Below are 23446 nucleotides of genomic sequence, written 5' to 3' on the forward strand. Positions count from 1 at the left end.
CTCCCACAGTCCAAAGATGTGCGGGTTAGGTGGATTGGCCATGCTAAATTGCCCGTAGTGTAAGGTTAATGGGGGGATTGTTGGGTTACGGGTATACGGGTTACGTGGGTTTAAGTAGGGTGATCATTGCTCGGCACAACATCGAGGGCTGAGGGGCCTGTTCTGTGCTGTACTGTTCTATTTTATTCATGCAGTCATTTATTTAATGACTAGAGCGAGGGTAGGTCCGATCAAGGACAGTAGCGGGAGATTGTGTATTGAGTCTGAAGAGATAGGAGAGGTCTTGAACAAGTATTTTTCTTCAGTATTTACAAATGAGAGGGGCCATATTGTTGGAGAGGACAGCGTGAAGCAGACTGATAAGCTTGAGGAGATACTTGTCAGGAAGGAAGATGTGTTGCGCGTTTTGAAAAACTTGAGGATAGACAAGTCCCCCGGGCCTGACGGGATATATCCAAGGATTCTATGGGAAGCAAGAAATGAAATTGCAGAGCCGTTGGCAATGATCTTTTCGTCCTCGCTGTCAACAGGGGTGGTACCAGAGGATTGGAGAGTGGCGAATGTCGTGCCCCTGTTCAAAAAAGGGAATAGGGATAACCCTGGGAATTACAGGCCAGTTAGTCTTACTTCGGTGGTAGGCAAAGTAATGGAAAGGGTACTGAGGGATAGGATTTCTGAGCATCTGGAAAGGCATTGCTTGATTAGGGATAGTCAGCACGGATTTGTGAGGGGTAGGTCTTGCCTTACAAGTCTTATTGAATTCTTTGAGGAGGTGACCAAGCATGTGGATGAAGGTAAAGCAGTGGATGTAGTGTACATGGATTTTAGTAAGGCATTTGATAAGGTTCCCCATGGTAGGCTTATGCAGAAAGTAAGGAGGCATGGGATAGTGGGAAATTTGGCCAGTTGGATAACAAACTGGCTAACCGATAGAAGACAGAGAGTTGTGGTGGATGGCAAATATTCAGCCTGGAGCCCAGTTATCAGTGGCGTACCGCAGGGATCAGTTCTGGGTCCTCTGCTGTTTGTGATTTTCATTAACGACTTGGATGAGGGAGTTGAAGGGTGGGTCAGTAAATTTGCAGATGATACGAAGATTGGTGGAGTTGTGGATAGTGAGGAGGGCTGTTGTCGGCTTCAAAGAGACATAGATAGAATGCAGAGCTGGGCTGAGAAGTGGCAGATGGAGTTTAACCCTGACAAGTGTGAGGTTGTCCATTTTGGAAGGACAAATCTGAATGCGGAATACAGGGTTAATGGTAGGGTTCTTGGCAATGTGGAGGAGCAGAGAGATCTTGGGGTCTATGTTCATTGTTCTTTGAAAGTTGCCACTCAAGTGGATAGAGCTGTGAAGAAGGCCTATGGTGTGCTAGCGTTCATTAGCAGAGGGATTGAATTTAAGAGCCGTGAGGTGATGATGCAGCTGTACAAAACCTTGGTCAGGCCACATTTGGAGTACTGTGTGCAGTTCTGGTCACCTCATTTTAGGAAGGATGTGGAAGCTTTGGAAAAGGTGCAGAGGAGATTTACCAGGATGTTGCCTGGAATGGAGAGTAGGTCATACGAGGAAAGATTGAGGGTGCTGGGCCTTTTCTCATTGGAACGGAGAAGGATGAGGGGCGACTTGATAGAGGTTTATAAGATGATCAGGGGAATAGATAGAGTAGATAGTCAGAGACTTTTTCCCCGGGTGGAACACACCATTACAAGGGGACATAAATTTAAGATAAATGGTGGAAGATATAGAGGGGATGTCAGAGGTAGGTTCTTTACCCAGAGAGTAGTGGGGGCATGGAATGCACTGCCTGTGGTAGTAGTTGAGTCGGAAAATTTATGGACCTTCAAACGGCTATTGGATAGGTACTTGGATTAGGGTAGAATAAGGGAGTGTAGGTTAACTTCTTAAGGGCAGCACGGTAGCATTGTGGATAGCACAATTGCTTCACAGCTCCAGGGTCCCAGGTTCGATTTCGACTTGGGTCACTGTCTGTGTGGAGTCTGCACGTCCTCCCCGTGACTGCGTGGGTTTCCTCCGGGTGCTCCGGTTTCCTCCCACAGTCCAAAGATGTGCGGGTTGGGTGGATTGGCCATGACAAATTGTCCAAAATTCTATGATTAACCTAGGACAAAAGTTCGGCGCAACATCGTGGGCCGAAGGGCCTGTTCTGTGCTGTATTTCTCTATCTTCAGCCCAGAAAACGCAACAAAGTCCTGACATCTGTAACCATTGCCAAAGCTGGGAGTGCTGTTCCATTAGCTAGTAAAGCCTGGCATGACAGAATCATGCCCATCAGCTAAAGCCCCAGAGAACTCTATGCCTGAGTATATTCTGCTTCTCTTGTTGATTGACACCCATCAGCCTCCCTCAGCCGATGAATATATGAATGTTTGTATGTTTGTTTGAATCAATGCTTCTCCACGTTAAACACCACTCTTGGAGGGAGCACTGTGGGTAGCAGGGCGACAGAATGAAAGCCTCCATCGACAGTACTATGTCCAACACCAATATGTAGCTTGGGAGTGTCACCAATGCCTGTTGAATCCTGGTTGAATCCTGACGGTCAGAGTCAACAGGCTGGACCTACGGCAAGAGATCTGACACAAAGAAATAACCCATTCTGACGAAGCATCAAAAGGGCTCGAAATGTTAACTCAGCTTTCTCTTCTTACAGATGCTGCCAGACCTGAGTTTGTCCACCATCCTCTGTTCTTGTTTCTGATTCCAGCATCTGCAGTATTCTGCTTATCAAAGAAATAATCTTCCTGACGTCATCCTAGCCATTCTACTTGTCACAGATACATGCATCCATGATAGCACTAGTGGGAGTGACAAGAACACAAACGTTGTGGAGACTAAGTCCACCTTCACGTGCGAGATATGGGGTGGGATTCTCCGGCTGCCAACAGCAAAATTGGGTTCGCCGATCAGCCAGAGAATCCCCGTTTGTGCCGAAATCGGGGGGGGGGGGGGTACTTTTGCGATGCCCAGCCCCCTCGAAAATGGCGTACTCCAAGAGTATGCTGCATGTCGTATGGACGGCCTCGGACATCACCTGAGGCCCTCCCCGTGCGCTCCGCCCCCGATGGGCCAAGTTCCCACAGTGTGGGCCACTCATGCTATCTTTTTTCATGAACCCGGCGTGGCGGCTAAGGACTGAGTCCAGCGCCGCCACAGTCAGGGGGAGCCGTTCCACAGGCAGGAGGGGTTTTAGCAGGGGCGCTGGTGGGAGGTGGTCTGGGGGTGGCGAGGTGGGTTACTGGGGCACAGTATGGAGCAGGCCGGGTCCGCACGCGGCCAGCGCCATGTTGCACGGCGCGGCCGATACAGACCGCCACCGTGCACGGCCACAGACCCGGAAATCTTCTGGACGTATCCGCAGGGGGCTTTACGCTGCGTGCCTGCTAGCCCCCCACCGGGCGGAAGAGCGGTGCAACTTTTGTGCTGTTTTTTCTGGCATAAAACGGCACTGTTCCTACGCCGGCGTCAGCATTTAGTCTGCAAATCGGAGAATCCAGCCCCATGATCTATTGTGTTGTTTTCATTATCCCTGTACTGAGTGGAATAGATTCAGAACAGCTCTACCAGCTAAAAACTGAGTATCCACTAGATCCAGTGGGCGAGGGGCATACCAAGCTCCAAGGAAAATGTCGGAGGCCAATTATCTCCGCTCTAAGTGTGATGGAATGCTCACCACTCACCTGCTTTACTGCAGTCACAACACCAATGTGTGTGGAGTTCAACCTTCCAGGAATAAGTGTTGCACTTGATTGGCTCCCCTGCCATTAAACGTATTTACTCATGTAAAAACCAAGCCACGATCTTTGGCTCATAAAAATGTAATCTTTCAAATACCTTGTGTAAAGGTCAATGCTAGTTTCTCCGGGATCAAAGCCCAAAAAATTCAGAAGCAAAATATAATCCTGGAGATGTTAAGATTCAATTTCATTGTAAATGTGTAAATACTAATGAAAATAAATACCGGATTAAAAAGAAACAGATTTCTAGGTTCAAGTTTTGTTTTTATTTATTCCAATTATTTAAGTATTCATATCATTAATAACAAACCATTTTGTGATTATTAATTACTTACCAGTAATGACTATGGTTTATTTGTATTGCTGTGGTTCATTGCGGTCTTTATTAGAGTGGGCTCCATGGATGGAATCCTCCCATTTTGTGACAAAGTGCTGTGGTGAGCAGATCTGGTGGCACCTGTCCCACCAATCAAAATAGCAGGATCCCATGCCAGGTTCTGCTCTTGCAATCTCATTAATGATGCACAAGGCAGTTCCCCTCTGACTCGGCTGACGCTGGGTCATCCGTCCGTCCTCCGCTTGCAGGGTTGAAGGTCCTGCCGCCATATTTAAATACCAGTCCAGCAAACTCATTTCATTCTCTCCAGTCGGCATGGCCTCACCAGACCGTGCAGGATGTCAGCAGCCCTGAGAATAAAGGCCAGCAGCCTGACGAGGAAGTCTATTCCTTGTTTCAATCACCCTCCCCCAGTCCATCGACTGCGAGGCACCCATTCCCCGCTTGGGCCTCTGCCCACCACATTTGGAGTCTTCCTGCATCCCCTTCCAGTAAACAATATGATGTCCCTTCAAGCCACCTTGTTTGTGAGCTCTTCATGCAGCCTTGTCAGGGTCCAGCTACCCTCCCCTCGGTCTTCCCTTGGCCTTCCATTGTTCATCATGCTCATCCACCTCCTTCCTCTATATGCCATCATGAGCCCTCGCTCTTCCCCCCCACACACTCTTGCACAGCCCTCCTTCCACATTGCCTCCCCTTGCCTTCACTAGGACCCCCCCCCCCTCCCCCGCTATTCCCCGGCCTCACCTCACACTCCACGGTCGAACTTCGGAAATTTGTTGCGGTGGCTGCACATGTCCCCCAGCACAGTGCTGTCCAGATAAACACGGCTGTGTGGCTCCAGGGGCTGAGAAGACCCCTGTACGCCCCCAACCCCAGTACTGATCTGTCTCGGTGACACAGGAGGGCCCATGTGGCCAGCAGCTCAGCGGTGCTCTCCATGACAACCAGCTCAGCATGGAGACGGAGACAGGAGCCCGTCTGTCCTGGCGGAATGCTGTGGAGACTGCAGCAGGAACAGCGGAGTACTATGGCTCTCACCCCCAAGTCTCTGGCAAACAGAGGGCCGCCTTGTGCAAGCCGCTCGTTAGTAATCGGGTTTGACACTAATGTAGTGTGACTAATGTAGTGTAGTTGAACTAGTGTGACGCTAGATTGAAAGTGCTGATGGGATGCCAATGGACAGCTATTTTAATGAGCTTTAATAAGATGTAATGAATGCAAATGGCGTTTGCGCCACTTGCCAGTGGGAAGAGAGACCCGCCATTGGGAGAATTGTAACGGAATTTTACTCCAGCGGGTTTCCAACTTTTTTTTCTTTCCTGCCAGATTCATCGCACCCACCACCAAACCCCCACTGCAGGCAGCTTGAGAGAATTCTGCCTCATGACCATTGGCCTAAAACAACTGCTCCCAATAATTTGACTTTTACACGGGTTTATACAGTATACACTGCAGCACATGCTACCTACAGCATGCAATACTGCAACTCACCAATTTGGCTTTGCCCACCTGTCCAGAACTGCTACCTCTCCCACTGAAAAGGCAATCATAGCAGAACCAACAGCATTGCCTGCTATTCATCACCTCCACTCACTTTCCTTTTTTTTTTTAAATTTAGAGTCCCCCAAATTTTGGAAGAGAACCCACACAGACACGGGGAGAATTTGCAAACTCCGCACGGACAGTGACCCAGGGCCCGGATTCGAACCCAGGTCCTCAGTGCCGCAGTCCCAGTGCTATCCACTGTGCCACATGCTGCCCTTCTCCACACACTTTCCTGAGCTGCCAATTTCCACTGCCCCTTCATTGTTGCTGGTTCAAAATCGAGTAATTCCTTCCCGAATATCATTATCACAAGATCTGCAGTGATTCAAGAAGGCCCACTTAAACCTTCAGAAGGCAAGTAGGAATGGACAGTAAATACAGTCTGAACCTCAGTCACATTTTTAAAAAAATGAGAACCCATCAAGCTGACACAAGTGGTTCATGGAAACATCAGATGACAGCTCAAACCGAAATGAGCTTTAGATACAAGAAGATATTCTACATTATAATGTCGCACACTTGTCGCTTTGCGAATGAACCTAGCCATGGGCAATAGCAGAAACGTCTCCTATTTGACATAATAAATCTAAACAATCTTAATTTTGAATTGAACAGGATCCCATCCATTGAGGATGGAAGACCTTGATTTAGAAGTTGACCCAGAAATATTGCACTTCAGCAGCTCCAAATCCAAAATCTGATTCGCCACTGCAAATGCAGGTTCTGCCTATGGAGGTCAAAGAAAATTGGTTTAATTCAATGTCAATATCACTAAGACCCCTGGGTGACTAGTTTTACATGGTCAGTGCATGTCTCTACCTTATCAATGGGGGCACAGGATAAAGGAAGCTGAGAGTAGTGGTTTTCAAACTGGGAGCCCACGGACTCCTGGGACTCCTTAGATACTTTCCAGGAAGTATCGACACAATGGAGAAGTGGTTATTGAGCAGGGCCAGCCTTAAAGGGGTGGGGCAATTGTTCAGGGTGCTGTGGTCAACAGTAAACAAATGGGCCGGAGCTGAAGGTGAACTGGGTATGAGCTGTGAGGCTGGGAACGGATTGCGGTACGGCGCAGGTGGGGAGCACATAAAACACCAGGAATACCCGCAAATACAAAGGTTGGAAATGGCCGCCAGGTGAGTTCAGCCTGGTTCAAGAGAGGCGAGGTTTTAATTATTTAAACACCGCATGCTTAAATTCCGAGAAAGGGCACCAGAATTAAAGTTCGCTCCGGGGTCCACCTTCCTCAAGGCAGGCCTGTTATTGTTTGGAGTACTGAATATTACGTGGTATTATAATCTAGTTGGGAAATTTGTGATTACTAATTCATTAGGAATGGGGTCCTTCATGCAAAACAGTTTAGGAACCATGGCTTAGTCAACCCTCTCACAGTTGCAGATGAAAACAAACTAAATTAGAATATAGGTCCAGCCGCTCTCTGCTGGTGGAAACATGCTTCACATGAGATGGGCAGTCCTTGGGTGGCAGGACAGAAATAAATATTGTTCAATTTGATTGAAAAGAACCACATACTGTTTACACTCCTGCCTTGACACTGCCAAAACCTATCCAAAGCACACTCTTACCTTGCAGTTCGTGAGAGACACCATAATGTTATAGTTAAACACGTTAACCTGTTTCTTAAAAAGTTCTCTACACATGTGTTTTTGATACCCATAATAGACTGCATAAACATGTCAAATTTCTTTATCTTTCATTGTTCCAGAAGAATATGCACCAAAACTATTGTATTCAAACCACGTGTGTGAAAAACATGCCGCTAAGAATAAGTAAACACTTGAAAACTCTCACATGTTGGTTTCTTCGGCTGTAAATTGATGCGACCAACAATTCACGCGAAACAGAGAGTAGATGTAAACTGTGGCTTTAATCGTCTAGAACAAAGCCTGCCTGCGACTGATCTGCTAGAGAGAACCGCCTACAGGGCTGCTGCTCTTTATACCTCCCCTCAAGGGGCGGGGCCAGGGGCGGAGCCCACAAGGACACCAACCTGATACATCCTATGTAATATCGTACAATGGTCCATAGGTGGAGCCCACAAGGACAACATTGTGATACAGAGTAATGCATGATGAATGGTTAATACAATACGTTCACCACATAAATAAAATACCGTCCTTGCACTTTTTTTTCTATTGAACCTTGTTGGGAAAAAGTAAATTTATTCCGAAGCAGTGTAAGTTCATCGAGAAAGATTGAGAAGAAGTAATTTCTTTAATATGGCAATAGGCTGCAAGAACCATTTTTGCTTCGAAAATTCTGCAGGAAATCACATTTTGGCTGGTAAATTATGAGCGACTGCTGCTTTATCAGGTAAATTCAATTGAATAAGTTGTTCCTTAATGGCAAATATGTTCTCCATGAAAAACTGTTTGTACCCTAACATACATACTATAGATTAGAACATACAGGGTGGCTGGACTTTTAGTTGAAAAGGCAAAGAACTACCTGACTGCATTTGAACCTACTCGAACGAAACAAACATGTGGCAGCCACAACTATCAGATAGTTAAATTGATACATATTGGGGCTTAACGGACTTTTATGTAAATTACCAGTTATCGTAGCCATGAAGGCCAGTTTGCTACATTCAGCTTTGAACCATTGGAGCTCGAAAGCTGGACTGAACATTCCTGAGGAAGATCTGTCGGGGACAATTTTAATCTAACTTGTTCGTCCTGAAATGTCAAAGTTGCGTGCAACACTGGCTACATCCTGTCCAAATTTAATCTTCGATGAGGTCAAGTTGCAAGTTGGCACAGCGTTTAACAAGTCTCAGATATTTCAATAAATCATAAAAGTTTAATTGAAGTCAATGGAGATACATACTGGCGGGGGGGGTGGGGTGGGGGGTGGGGGGGGGGGTGAAAACAGAACTATTAAAAAAAAATACATATGCATTGGACATTTGTGAACTAGATTTGGATACAGATCCGAAGTGACGCAATACAAAGAAAATTAAATGGCTGAGTACTATTAGCCAGTTCTCCTACCTTTCTTTCGGTGTCCCAATGCCATGTTTGCCCAATAAATGGGTGCTCAGATGTTTCTTCATAACAAAGGCCCATCTGGAAAACAAACCAAAAACAGGTGTTTTGTTCATTTCTACTTTAGTTTGTGCCACATGCCTTGTGCTACAGTGAAGGAGATGAAAGCGAATAGTCCAATAGTGGAAACTACTGTAAAGATAGAATTGGGGCTTACAAACTCCAACGTCACGAAAGGCTCAATACTCCTGGTTTCGATTCAAAACCACTGGTTATGACTGGCATGAATACAGATAAGCCTCTTCAGTCTGCGACCAAACTCAGCTCTCACTAGCTGCTCACTTAATGTTCCTCCATATGGATCTGTTTTAATTAATGTAAATTACTGATATACTGGCCAGAATCTTACTATATTCAGGAGTTGGTTGAGCATAGTGGGCTAAACAGCTGGCTTGCAAAGCCGAACAAGGCCAGCAGCGCGGGTTCAATTCCCGTACCAGCCTCCCCAAACAGGTGCCCGAATGTGGCGACTAGGGGCTTTTCACAGTAACTTCATTTGAAGCCTACTTGTGACAATAAGCGATTTTCATTTTCATACTTTTACAAAATGTCGGTTCTGGAGAGAATCATGGCGATGGCAAGATCTTTACAGCGTCCTCACAGCTCACCCTCCCATCCAGCTTTGTGTCATCGGCAAATTTGGAGATATTACAATTAGTCCCGTCATCTAAATCACTAATATGTATGAATAGCTGGGGTCCCAGCAACAATCCCTGCGGTACCTCAGTAGTCTCTGCCATTTGGAAAAAGACCAGTTTATGCCTACTCTTTGTTTCCTGTCTGCCAACCAATTTTCTATCCACCTCAATACACTACCCCAAATTCTACGCGCTTTAATTTTACATGCGAATCTCGTCCCAGCACTTCCAATAGCTCCGCCCCCCACACCTCTGATCCCCATGTTCCGCCCAGTAGATTATCTACTCCTCACATCCCCGCTCCCACTCACTTCCCAGGCGTGCCAGGTTTCATCACCATCTGATCTGACAGGACTCCCTTTTATACTCCCATCTGTCTCACAGCAAAACAAGGCCAACACAACCGGTGTGAACAGGTACAGCCTGCTGGAATCATGCTTGAGCTGAGATGCCTAACGCCTTCTGAGGAGAGAGCCCTTGAGTTGTCGGGCGATGAATGAGACCACAACTGAGCAGAGGGCAAAGTATGGCCAGGAGACAAAAGTGAGAACCATTAAGACATGAAGCCATGGTGCCATCTCGCTTCACTTGCAGGTCAATCAATTGACCACCCGGACCATCCTCAGGCCCTCTGGAGACCACAGATCCGAGCAGCTCTGAGGGAGATATCTCAGAGACAAGCATCGAGTGGGTGTTACAACTGTCACCCACACCCTCCACCAGCACAGATACGCACACCTTGGTGGGATTAACTAGTAGATCGTTTCTGGGTCACTCGCTGGCGAGCACCTCACAGCTGAAGATACACACCAGGCAGAGACAGGGATTTCCCAGGGGACCAGCACAGAGGGATGCAGGAGCACAGGCCTCAGCTGAGCCCCTGGCCGGTAATGTGTCGCTGGGTCCAGTCGCCCCAGGGCTGGAGCTACTAAGGCAGCGTCACGAGAATCAGGAAGAGACGACAGCATCCCTCCTCGGACTACAAGGCCAACTGGAGGAGTCCCATCACCTTTTGTCCGAGGAGATGGTGCCATCACTCCAATGCATCAAGGCCAACACTGCAAGGGTGGCATCCACAGTGGAGACCTTGGCACAGGACAGGCACTCCATGGTGGGGGAATGTCCACCTCATGGTTCAGCTCATGACCGCCATGGCTGAGGGCATGATGTCCATAGTGCAGGGCTTCAACTGCTTGGTGCAGGCACTGGTGGAATCCATGAGTGTCAATGCCAGAGGGTGGGGGCGGGATCTGGATCTCACTCCAGTTGCCCCTCTATCCATGGAGGAGCTAAAGGGCCTCAGGGCAACCAAAGGGAAAAGGATTGGCAGGAGCGTAGCCCGGGGCCTTCCACCCAGCAAACCCTGGGGATAACCAGCCACTCTGACACCTCCCCACCCTGTGAGCGACACACCTCTAGTCTCGCCCACCAAGGAGGCCAGTACTGCAGCACTCGTGCAGCCCAAAAGTAGGCCCGGACCATCAAGGTCCAGGCCCCTCAGGGGACACCCACCAACATCATCTCAGGCAGCAGGATGTGGAAGGCCTGGGCAATAGTAGAGGTAAGTTACCATTATAACATCACTCTTGTGTTAAACATCACTTTGTTCACCCACACAGATCCTCCATGCTGTCAATACATGGAGCCACGCTCTGTGCACACTCAACGTTTCATCCATGAGGAGAGCTATGTCTCATCTTCTCCCATACTGAAGGCATAGTAAAGACGTGCCACTACTGGCACTGGCCTCCCCCACCAGAACGCCATCCAGCATCAAAGCTCATGGGCGGTATTCTCCGGTCTCCAACGCCAAAATCGCGTTTGGCAATCGGCCGGTGAATCCACGTTGGTGCCAAAAACGGGGCGGCGCCGCTTTCGCAATGCCCTCCAAAATAGGGCATTACCTGAGGCCCTCGTCCGATGCTCTGCCACTGATGGGCCGAGTTTCCGATGGTGTCGGTCGTGTGTGGTATTTATTTTCGAGAAGTCGGTGTAACGGCTGCGGACTGAGTCCAGCGGCGCCACAGTCTGGGGGTGGGGGGGGGGGGGGGGGGGGGGGGGGGGGTCGATCCGCGGGCAGAGGGCAGAGAGTTAATAATCTGTTGAGCTGCTCGCGGAAAAATACCTTTCACTGTGTGACAACAAACAAATTCAATCCAATCCAAGCCAGAGGGGGCTTTGGCGGGGCTGGGGGCATTGGTGGGGGGTGGTCTGGGAGTGGTGAGCCTGGCCACAGGGCGTCACTATTTGGCAGGCCGGGTCCGCGCACAGCTGGCGTCATGTTGCACAGCGCGGCCGCTGTAGTGCGCATTCGCGGCCATGGACCTGGCAATTCTCCAGCCATATCAGCAGCTAGAGCTGGGTGCTCAACGCTGCGTGTCTGCTAGCCCCCCCCCCCACCACCAGGCGGAGGATCGGTGGCCGCTTTGCGCCGTTTGTTTCAGTTGCGTCAGCACTTATTCTCAAAATCCGAGAATTCAGCCCCGTGTCTCTCATGTCTGCCGCTCTCCTCTAGTGATGAGGATGGCAAGGGCTGACAGAATGTTGAGAGGCTGCCCACCTCAGACGTAAGTGTGGGAAAAGACACCAGGACCCCCGACCTCAGACAGAGCAGTAGTAGCTGAGAACTGTCATCCAGCGTCTCTGACGCCCATGAAAAGACCGTTCATTGGCAGCACGCGTTTAGCTCTCTGTCAGACAGGAGTCAGACATATCGCAAAGGATAAGAGGAGCACGGCTCTGTCCTCAATGCAAGTCATGATCATTCTCCGGCAGCATGCAGCACCCTGCCCATGAATGTAGAAACCATCACAATGACCTCCTGTGAGTTGATGTCAGACTCAATGGTGGGGAGGTCTTCACTCCATAGTCCTGTTCGTCCCCAAACCAAGAGTCTGTGAGGGCGTCCCTAGCCCTTTACCCCATGCAGACCCTGGCCATCACCCACGGTTCTTCCTCCTCCTTCTCCGCGTATTTCCCCTCGCCACCCTCCTCAGCATCCTCCTCATCCAAGGCTCTGAGGTGCCTCTCCTGGTCCAGCTGCTCTCCCGGCTATAAACCCAATTATACCTCATTCAACATGGCGGAATGTTTCCAGGGTTTTTAAGAGTGTAAATCACGCTTGCAAGAGACCCTGCAGTCTGTGGGAACCTGTAAAGTGGACCCTGTGGAGGGGCACAGATTCACTGACAGCAACTGCTGGATTTCCCTGTTAGTCTGCAGATGTGCAGAACCCCAAAGTTGCAATCAGTTTGAGTGGAGAAATGGCGGCAAATGCTGACAGTTTCTCCGACATTGCCACGGTAACTTCCGGGCCACCACATTTTGTAACGCTGTCACTCCAGAGAGATCTCACTTCAGTCAGTAACTTTTGCTGCAGCCATTAGATTGACATGAATACAATACCAAAAAAATCAATACAACATGTGGTTTTAGTGGCGTTCAAACAGAGGGAACAAAAATGGCAGAAGTTGTCAAAATCTGTAAACTAACATGCTTGCTCGAAATCAATAACTCGCAGTCAAGTTGCAAGTTGACACAACATTTAACATGTCTACAAGTCTCGGATTTTGAAACAAATCATGAAGTATGCATGAACACAGAGAGCCTATAAAGAAATGACTGTCACAAACAAAAATTTGTAGATCTGATAACTGCCTGGCTCATTGTCAGCAAACCAAAGTAGCTATTATTTTGGCTGACAAATTTTCACAACCAGTTTTCTAATTAGCCAAATTAGTTATTAATGGGTGTTGATGGTCGCTTGCTAAATAATGCACCTACCACCATGGAATTGTTTCATATTCAGAGCAAAGAAGTCAAAGTGACTAAAAAAATTGACAACCTTCTGTACATGTGCATCATAGCAGATTAGAATCTTACCGTGAGGCATTAAGGCAGGCATTCTACTTTTTACATGGATTTTTATTGGCCATTTTATTTCGAAGGACATTCCAATTGCTCAATCTGCACAGGCTTATTCCTCAGCTTCACGGATGGCAGGCTGGTTGCCCTCACTGACGTCTGCCGCATCCATGTGCTGGGAGAGGGGGGGGGGGGGGGTGCGTCACGAGTTACCACTTAAAACGTACTAATCTGAAAATTTTCCCAGGAAACCTGCAACTTCCAATTAGCATCAAAGCTTGAAGCAGCCCATAGAGCAGGATGGGAGAATGAGCATGTCTGTATTCTCCTACTCAACAGCGCTGATCATTAGTTTTCCTCTCCCATTGGGCCATATTCCTAGCCGTATATATTTCAATGGCAGCAGCAAACTGACTAACCACACAGCCAGCAACATGACTAAAGATATTGTTATGGGCCAGGGTTTAGAGAACCCCAAAGTGTATCATGGAGTTCACCCGACCACAACTTTTAATAGATTGTGGTATGGGGAGCACACAGCCCACTCTACAGGTGTGGTACAGCAGAAATGGTAAAGTATGTTTTAAAGCAAAACAATGTGTATTCTATGAACTCAAGTTAACCTTTTTAAAACATACAGTGAACATCTTAGCAACCATTAATTCAAATACAACCCCCAAAGAATACAACACTAAGGAATCCTTTCAGCTTTTCTTTTAACATCCATAATGTTTTACCAGAAGCACATCAGGTTAAAGTCACTACTGTTATCAGTTTTAGATCACCAGGATCGATTTACAGTCTTTAGATTAGAGAGAGAGACTCGAATACACCTTCTGGCTGTGACTGGAGCTATCCAGCTCTGAAAACGAAACTAAAACACACCCTGCAGCAAACAGCCTAAAACAAAAGTAAAAAGCTGACAGACAGCCCAGTTCACCCACTCTCTGACATCACTGCTGTAATAAACACCCATTTCTTAAAGGTACTCTCACTACAGATACTTATATACACACCCATTTATAAACATCCATTTCTTAAAGGTACTCTCACATGACAATACACAATATATATTGATCTATTTAACTTAATCCAGCAATGTGAATACAAAGGAAATTTTACTGTTGCTTTTGATGCTATTTTTAAAAATGGATTACAATTAACATTATAATTGTAAATAAAACATCTGTACTACAATTGACCGTACAAATGCACCACAGAGTGCACCTACAATGCACTTTGAAACGTTTCATTAATCAAAGATGATGTAATAACTTTGTCAAGGCCAGTCTGCTAACAATAACTCCCTTTATTAAAGTAACAGAAAGAGCCGCTGCCGTGAGGTACAACACTTGCGTCCCAGCTCAGGGACGACGGAGATGCCGGCCTGGGCCTAAACTGCGGGTTTTAAAATCCCGTCATGCATATCCTCGTGGGCGCGCCTCCAGCCACTCAATAGGGTTATTCATATTCCACAAAGTTCATGGGAAGATCTACTGGTGATCCCCCATGCCCTTTCGTGGTCACCATAACAGGTGCTATACAAATGTTCGTGGCTATTTTAGTAAAAGGCGCAATATAAATGCAAACTGGAATTATCCTGTAAATTAGTACTATGAATTTGTTCCAAAAGTTACAACATCAATCTTTTTATATGTGCAGCTCCTAAACAATAATCTTTTCCTCCGCCACACCACCACACCATTCCCACTCTCTTCTACTTCAGTCAGACGGTGGTTGAGAGTGGATTGTATCAGCCCAGAGTGCTATTCGGTAACACCTGCCCCATTAATGCACTATCCCAAAAGGGTTCTTTCCCCACCAACAATTCAGCCGTCATTAAGACAAGTCAACTCTTACCACTATGAAGCAAACATACCGATTGCTTAGCCAAGTATCAGCAAACCTAGCCCATTAGTGATTCGGGCCCTTCTGACATTAAAGGCTGATATTCAAACACAGTTAGACCACGCAATTGCAACATTTGCAATCATGGATTTCCAATAGGTATCCATCTTTTACTAAAAGTAATGGACAACAAGCCCTCATACTTTTCTCAAGCTTCTAATACATCGCTTTCAGCACAGCTTATGATAAACGCAGGTGGATCAATTTGATCCAGGTTGATAGATAAGCCAGCGACGTAGCTTCCCAACCACTCTCCAATTTGTTCTAACGATCTTTAACATTTGCTTGTTCCGAAGTAGATTTAGATGTAAACCTAAACAAAGAGCTAAGTGTTGTAACGGTAAAGAGTTGAACTTCCTTTAAAACAAAATAGAAGTAGGTAACCAGTAATATCACCAACGTTCTTGACAAGAAGATGCACAGATATTGTGACAAGATGCCGGAGGTGGATTTTTAAAAAATTCATTGACAGGATGTAGGCATCGCTGGCTGGGTCAGCATTTGTTGCCCATCCCAAATTGACCAATGTTTGCAGCCAGTTTCAACTCCACGGGCATTCCAGCTTTTCAACGGTGCTGATATACAATTGAAAACTCTTGGAAGCATTTTGATTGGACTCTGAAACTTCTCTATTTATTCAAACAACAAATCAGTCGGTCAAAATGTCAAAAATAAAGACAGACCTTAGCAATGTGTAATTTAGGATTTAGACAGGCCAAAAGTTGAGGAATGAGTAAAACCTGGTTTTAAAAAAAATTTAGAGTACAAATGATTTTTTTCCAATTAAGGGGTAATTTAGCGTGGCCAATCCACCTACTCTGCACATTTTTGGGTTGTGGCCGGGATTCGAACCTGGGTCCTCAGCGCCGAGGTGGCAATGCTAATCACTGCGCCACCGTGCCGCCCCCAAAAGCAGGTTTTTGATGGGAGCACTTGAACTGTGCCTGGCAGCGTTGAAGGGAATCTGAGCACCAAGAGGCCAGACAGTATTTACATTACTCTAACCTCCTTAGGGGCAGACATCTGAAAAACCAGAGAGGAATTTTCTGCAGAAACATCACTCCACCTTTCCCCTGCAGTGTACCCACCATTTGGGCTGTGTTTGGAAGCAGGACTGAAGGAAAATCCAGGGCTTATTTAGCATAGAAAGACAGGTGCAGCTGATATGGGATACAGTCCGTCAAAAGGATAGAGCGCAAGATTTGGAATGGTTTTAGAAGTAGATATGGCCATCTTTCACCAAACTTTGGACGTTGCCCAAGAATCATGGAGTGTGTTTTAGACTTCAACCTCTGGTGAATTTGCCATATTGGGGACTTGTTTGAGAATATTATTTTGCTTCTGTGTTGACCGATCTTTCCCATATTATGAAACCATTATTTTTTGGCAACTTCTGCACTTCCTCTTTCGTTAAACCAAATCTGGGCCATTATCCCTTCTCTTTTCACATTCATCATAGAATACAATCCTCCAAGGTATCCACTCAGAGAATCTAGGCCTCTTGAACATCTTCAATTTTCATCTTCCCATCCCTGGACGCTGTACCTTTAGGTTGCTGTTATAACCTGCCTGCTTACCACTTGCTGGGGACTAATGGCAATCCCACAATCCTTTGGGAGTATGAGTTTCCCCAATGAGGGGGGGGGGCGGAGAAATCATTAGCAGATTCCCTGCATAAATAGAGCTGGCCAGTTTGGAACCGTCTAGGGGAGAGTGAGCAGCAAAGGAGTTGCTGCTGCTGTTGTATATATATGTTATTGTAAATAAATGTTATTTCTTTTTATCCTTCAACTCTTCGTGGCCCTCACAAAAGTTGCCTAGATCCTAAGATCTGGATTTCCCTCCTTAAACCTCTTTGCCTCATAACTCTCTGTCCTAATTTAGATCACTCCTTAACACATACCTCTTTGACCAAGCTTTTCGTCAATTCTCCTCATACTTCCTTATGTGGTGAGTTATCAGATATTGAGTTGAATATTACTCACCAGCCACCCTTCCCCGCCCAGAGGAAAAGTCAGCGTGCAGTTGACCCACTCCATGCCAGGTCGGCCTGCAGCCATACAATTCTGTGGGCCGTGTAAACAAGGGCAGTGTGGGATTTGCACCCCTCAACGGCAGCCAATCTATTGGCCAACAGCTCCATCAGTCCTGGAAAGACCAAGAGAGCATTAGTGGGCGCTGCTGGGACTGCAATGAGGAGGCAGAAGAAAGTCCATGGACCGCGGGAAACGTGCGAGTCCAGAGTCTTGGGCAGGAAGGGTTTGGGCAGATTAAGGAGGGGTGGTGGGTTTAAGAGAGCAGGTGGGCATTGTATCTTATGAGTGCTGCCTCCGATCTGCATTGGGCAGCCCTCGATGATTGACCCCCTTCCCTTCCCGCCCTTTGAAGAATTTACTTTAAAAATCAAGCTACTCACTCCTGTCCACACCAATCATTTTATGATGTGGAGATGCCGGCGTTGGACTGGGGGGGGCACAGTAAGAGGTCTTACAACGCCAGGTTAAAGTCCAACAGGTTTGTTTGGAATCACTAGCTTTCGGAGGGTAGCTCCTTCCTCAGGAGTTGCCCGAACCTCGTGCCTCGTTGAGATTGGCAGTGGTTCGGGGATTGTTTTCGGCACTCTTCAGGCCGGGCTGCAGTGAAATTCACATCATCTTGACCTGTCAAGACTTAATTACCTGCAAAGACTCGCATTCAAAGTATCATCGGCTTTGTCTTTATATTGGTTGTGTAACCTACCTCTTCACTCACCTGATGAAGGAGCTCGTGATTCCCAACAAACCAATCGTTTTATGGCATAGGCAGTGTGTTATTGGGGATTAGTAATGGGTGTGAGCTCAGGGGTGGGTGGGAATGATGGTGGGGTGGGGGTGGGAATATGGTGGGATGGGCACCCGCCCTATTTTAGAAACACAGCCAGTGGCGATTCGGAAAATGCAGCCCCTTTTCTGATAAGAGTCCTGCAAAGTAGGACATTTTGTACTTTAATGTGAGCCTACTTGTGACCATAAAGATTATTATTATTATTTTATGACATTAAAGGCTGTATAAAAGCAAATTGCTTTTGTTATAATCGCGCCAATGTGTTTTCACTCGGTTATGAAAAGGTTTAATTTACTCTAATGAAATGCTGTATTGTGCGGCTTCCTTCATAAAAGATAAACGGTCGATGCTGCTGATTTGTGTCATTTGTGCAGTAAGCAAACTATTACTTCAAACACACTCTTCCTTTGACTGACACATACAGCTGCAGAGCTGTGAGGCACCTGCTAGAGGTGACTTTATACAGATGTTATCAAACAGTCACTGATAATTAATTAATAGATGTTCAGAATCTGTTAACTGAAAGAGACACTAAGGGAGACTTTTATAACAATTTTGTCAACTGCTTTCACAATTTCACGTTAATATTTAACACTCATCAACAATTATGCAAGTTTCTTTTTGCATTAATTTCTTTAGCTCAGTTGATTTAAAAGCCACATTAAGTTCTTTTACAATGCAACCAGCAGAGTCTGCTGTTAAAATTTAGGGTTTGCGTTTTGGATCGTACTGAAGGAATCCGGTAATGAATGCAAAAGTTTTCACTCCCCGAAGGGGAAAAAAAAATCAGGTATCTAATTGCAACACATTATTTACATAAAGAATAAGTTGTTTCATGTGGTTCATTTTTTAAATGTGTAGTGTGAGATGATCATTTGCATATAGGTTGCTTTGAGTGACTTCCTGCAGCTGTTAAGGATCATAAAATGCTTCCAGAGACAACAGATTTCGCAGTAAATTTCTCAGAGCCATCACAAAATTGATGAGGTTTGCTAAATTGTCAACGGTGAATCTGACAATTTCATTCTCCCCAAAAATATGAACAGCTTTCTACATCCTCATTACAGAGGATATACAGCACAACAGCGCGCCATTCGGCCCAATCAGCGCATGCCGGTGTTTATGTCCCACCCGAGCCTCATCTCAACTACCCTCATCAAAATCCATCATTGTGAGCTTCTATTCCTTTCCCCCTCATCCGCTTGTCTAGCCTCCCCTTAAACACACCCTTACTATTCGTATCAACCGCTCCCTGTGAAATCGAGTTCCATAGACCCATCACTCTCTGGGTAATGAGGTTTATTCTGAATTTCCTGTTGGATTTGTTTTGTGATTATCTTATACTGACAGCCTCCAGTTACAAGAATCATAGGATTTACAGTGTGGAAGGAGGCAATTCAGCCTATTGAGTCTGCACCGGCCCTTGGAAAGAGCGGTCTACTTAAGCCTACACCTCCACCCTATCCCCGCAACACAGTAAAACCACCTAATCTTTTGAACACGAGGGGACAATTTAGCATCTACCTAACCTGCACATCTTTGGACAGTGGGAGGAAACCTTTTCTCTCTATCCACTCTATCATAATTTTAAAGATCATGATTAACTCAACCCTCAGGCTCTTTATTTCAAGAGGAAAGAGATTCAGCCTGTCAGCCCTTTTGTTATATGTCTACCCACGCATTTCCAGTAGAAACCTTGTAAATCTCCTCTGTCCCCTCTCAAGAACTGCACACGGTACTCGAACTGTGGTCTGATAAAAGTTCAATACAGTTTTGGCATAACTTCCCTACTCCTTGATTCTGTCTTTGGATTTTCTCTATCGTTCACAACATACCTGACACGTCTATGGTCAGAATTTTCCGGCCCCTGCCGCCAGCAGGTGCTTCCGGTCTCGCTGAAGCCGATGGACATTTTGAATGGCTCGCTGCATCTGCTGCGAGAGAACCCACAGCGGTGGGGCCAGAACATTCCGGCCTGCGTTTTAAAAATTCGGTCATCAGTACAGCCTGCGTTTATTGCCAATGATCCTAAACAACTCACACCTCGGTTAAAACAAAAGCAGAGATGCTATGGATGCTGGGAATCGAAAATATCAACACTCAGCCGGTCAGGTAGCATCAGTGGAGCGAGAGTAACTGAATTAACAATTCAGGTCGACGGTTTTTCATCAGAAATTTCATCTCTTCAAAATTATAAGCATAAGCTTCATTTGGGTTTGTTTAACGCCACCTGTACCGTGGATCAGTAAAAGTATTGTTCTGCGCACAGTCCAGACAGATCATTCCGTACATGAAAAGAAAATACTTAGGGAAACATAAAATACACAATGTAAATACATAGACACAGGCATTGGGTGAAGCATACAGTGTGCAGTACTACTCAGTAGAGAAGATGTGCGAAGAGATCAGTCCATAAGAGGATCATTCAGGAGTCTGGTAACAGCGGGGAAGAAGCTGTTTTTCAATCTGTTAGTGCGTGTTCTCAGACTTTTGTATCTCTTGCCTGATGGAAGAATTTGGAAGCGTGAGTAAGGCAGGTGGGAGTGGTCTTTAATTATGCTGCCCGCTTTCCCAAGGCAGCGGGAGGTGTTGCCAGAGTCAATAGATGGGAGCCGGGTTTGTGTGATAGACTGAACGGTGTTCACGACTCTCTGTAGTTTCTTACGGTGTTGGGCCGAGCAGTTGCCATACCAGGCATGTCATGCAGCAAGATAGGATGCTTTCTATGGTGGGTCTGTAAAAGTTGGTAAGAATCAATGTGGACATGCCCAATTTCCTTAGTTTCCTGAGGAAGTATAGGTGCTTTTGTGCTTTCTTGGTCGTAGCGTCAACGTGGGTGGACCAGGACAGATTGTTGGTGATGTGCACACTTAGGAATTTGAAACTGCTAACCATCTCCACCTCGGCCCCGTTAATGCAGGCAGGGGTGTGTACGACACTTTGGTTCAAACACAAGTGTGACTTCAAAGCTCAACTGAAAGGACTCTCACTGTGTTTTTTTTTCAAGGTAACAATCTAGGTAGCAATATATTTTCATAGCGCAACTCGATTTTATTTGATTTAGTTTTAACACCCTGTATTTGCCCCAGATTTAGCTCAATTTTCTTCTTGCCTGTCACAACCTCAGGAGGTCCCCAAGTAGAGACGTCACTGTTGTAATGTACTAAGTACAGCAGTCAATAGGCACAGCAAGATCCCACCAGCAGCTATGTGATAATAACCCAGTAATTTCTGCTTTTAGTGATGTTGGTTGAGGGATGACTATTGACCAGGACACCGAGGAGAACTCCCCTGCTCTTCTTCAACCGAGTGGTCTCGCGGGATCTTTTACATTTAACTGGGAGGGTATACAGGGTTTAATGCCTGACCCAAAAGGAAGCAGGCTGGGTTTTAGAGGATATTGCTATCTCCGCCAAATTATATAGAAACCGTTGCCCTGATGCAGGGTACATTGTTGTTCATTTCAGAATTGATATTCTTGTGAACTTGTTCCGATGATGTATTTATCAAGTTTCCTCTTCAATTTATACTACTCGCCTCAACCGCCATGAAATAGCAAGTTCCACGGCCTCACTTGAAGGAACACCAAAGTGATGTCAATTCTAGCCAGCCTTCCGAAGCACTCAGCAGCTGATTAGAGAACAATGTTGGGTAAGCTAAGGAAACAAATCCTTCCCAACAGGCGGAGGAAGGTATCAGAGGCAAAAGAAAGAAAAGTAAATGGAAAGACAGAAAATAAGCTTTACGTTGTTTTAAAACACTGCGGGTTATGGCATTGATTACTGTTGTTTCATAGATATAGGTAACTTGTTGTTCCCAGTAAAACAAAAACATCTATCGTTCCAATACATGTCACGTCAACAATATGACAGAAAATTGAGCTGAGGAATATAGTCACAGGTGTTTGCCAGGCGTTTGCCATCCAAAAGTTTGCAATTCTGTAAAAGCATTACCACATCATGCAGTGCATAAAAGATTAATAAATTCCCCTGGGTCCACTCATGGGCGCATGATGCAACCTGAACCCCATTAGGTATCACTGCCCTGTACGTAACACAGTCCTAATTACGTCTTGTCCTTTTCCCTGATGAGAACAGAAAGGTGATTAGGAATATGGAGAAATATTCCCCTGCTTATTCCTTGATGTATCAGCGGCTGAACAGGAAATAGCTTACTCGGCATAGATTATTGTCCCACCAGACAAGGTAGTGTACAGCTCTCTGTCTAGGGAAACCAAATCCCAAGGTGACTTGTGCCACAAAATGGTAGAATGCTGTTGAAATAAATGTATTGTTTATGCTGTCATGGGAGTGTCCCTTTAAGAAAGGTTTTGTCTTATCTCATGGCTTCAGTGATGTCATGTCATTTTAAAAGCTGTTTCAGACTGCTTGGTAACCCAAAAGAGATAATTGCTTTCTGGAAAGAATTCAAAACTTTTGGTTGCTGTGGACTCAGACAGAGAATTTTGGCCTGTCTCTCTACTTTCATTTTTAAAGATTTATTCAAAGAAAGAAACTCATTGATTATAGTTTCCTGCTGTTTTGGTTAAAAAGGGGTTTTTAGTTGATGGGATCTTGTTATTGAATTGGAACAGTTAAGAGGGAATTCGTAAAGACTTATACATAGATTACTGTAGCTGTGTGGGGTATTTATGTTTGTAATTGATAAAAAATTCTTACTGTGTGTGTTTATACAAATGTTAACTAAATTCTTAGAATAAAGCTTGTTTTTTTGATTAAAAGCGCCTAAGAAATCTGTTGAATAACACCTGAAAGGAAGGCTCTTGTACTCATCCTAGCCAAAATCAATAAAACGTTATAGGTCAGGTGGACTCCATAACACATTTTGGAGTTGTTAAACTCTGGCCCATAACAATGCACAAATATAATCAAACTGCCATGTATTTTGTAAACCATGTCTGGGCAGCAACCAAGAAAAAGGAAGTAACAGGGGTGTTCTTTGCAATTGATACATTTAGTAGTGAGTGTGCTGCGAGACAGGAAGCAGGCTAGTCACAGATGAGATGTTGAAGAAGCTACAATAAGAGAGAGAGGGGCAACCAACCTCAGGAAACAGCTCAGCTAGAGATGAAGCGCTGAAGGCAGAAGCCAGTTTGTGCAAAACTTTGTTTTCTTCACTGAACCAAAGACCATTTCCAAGTCCTGGTCACTTAGGCTGTACAGTGTGGCAGTCACTGATCAATAGATTTATGGTTGCTGTTTGGGAAATGGAGGGGTTTCAGTGTAGTTTAGGATTACGTGGGAAATAGATGCTTTTGGGTTTCTTGTCTTTGAGGGACTAAGTGCTTCCTGTTAATGTGCCAAAGTATAGGATGTACTGTTTCATTATCATTCTTCTACTTTAATAAATACTTGTATTGTTCAATGAAAGAGAGGGTTTGAGTTCTCACTGTTTTCTCAAACATTTCTCACTAATATCCCCCCAAAAAAACAACACATGAAACCAGTGTTTTAGGTTGGAACACTCTCGCGCATATCACCAGC

General features: G+C 45.7%; 1 protein-coding gene across 21 annotated transcripts in view; it reads right to left on the reverse strand.

Moving 5' to 3' along the window:
- The window catches only part of znf407 (zinc finger protein 407), a 501275-nt gene that overhangs the window by 270669 nt on the left and 207160 nt on the right, over positions 1 to 23446 (reverse strand). For all 21 annotated transcript variants that reach the window (XM_038810284.1, XM_038810297.1, XM_038810303.1 and 18 more), the window contains one exon: positions 8656 to 8730. In XM_038810284.1, the coding sequence (XP_038666212.1) occupies positions 8656 to 8730 (75 nt within the window). The remainder of the gene's footprint in view (positions 1 to 8655; positions 8731 to 23446) is intronic.

Source organism: Scyliorhinus canicula, chromosome 10 (genome assembly GCF_902713615.1).
Source record: "Scyliorhinus canicula chromosome 10, sScyCan1.1, whole genome shotgun sequence".
In the NCBI taxonomy this organism is placed as follows: domain Eukaryota; kingdom Metazoa; phylum Chordata; class Chondrichthyes; order Carcharhiniformes; family Scyliorhinidae; genus Scyliorhinus; species Scyliorhinus canicula.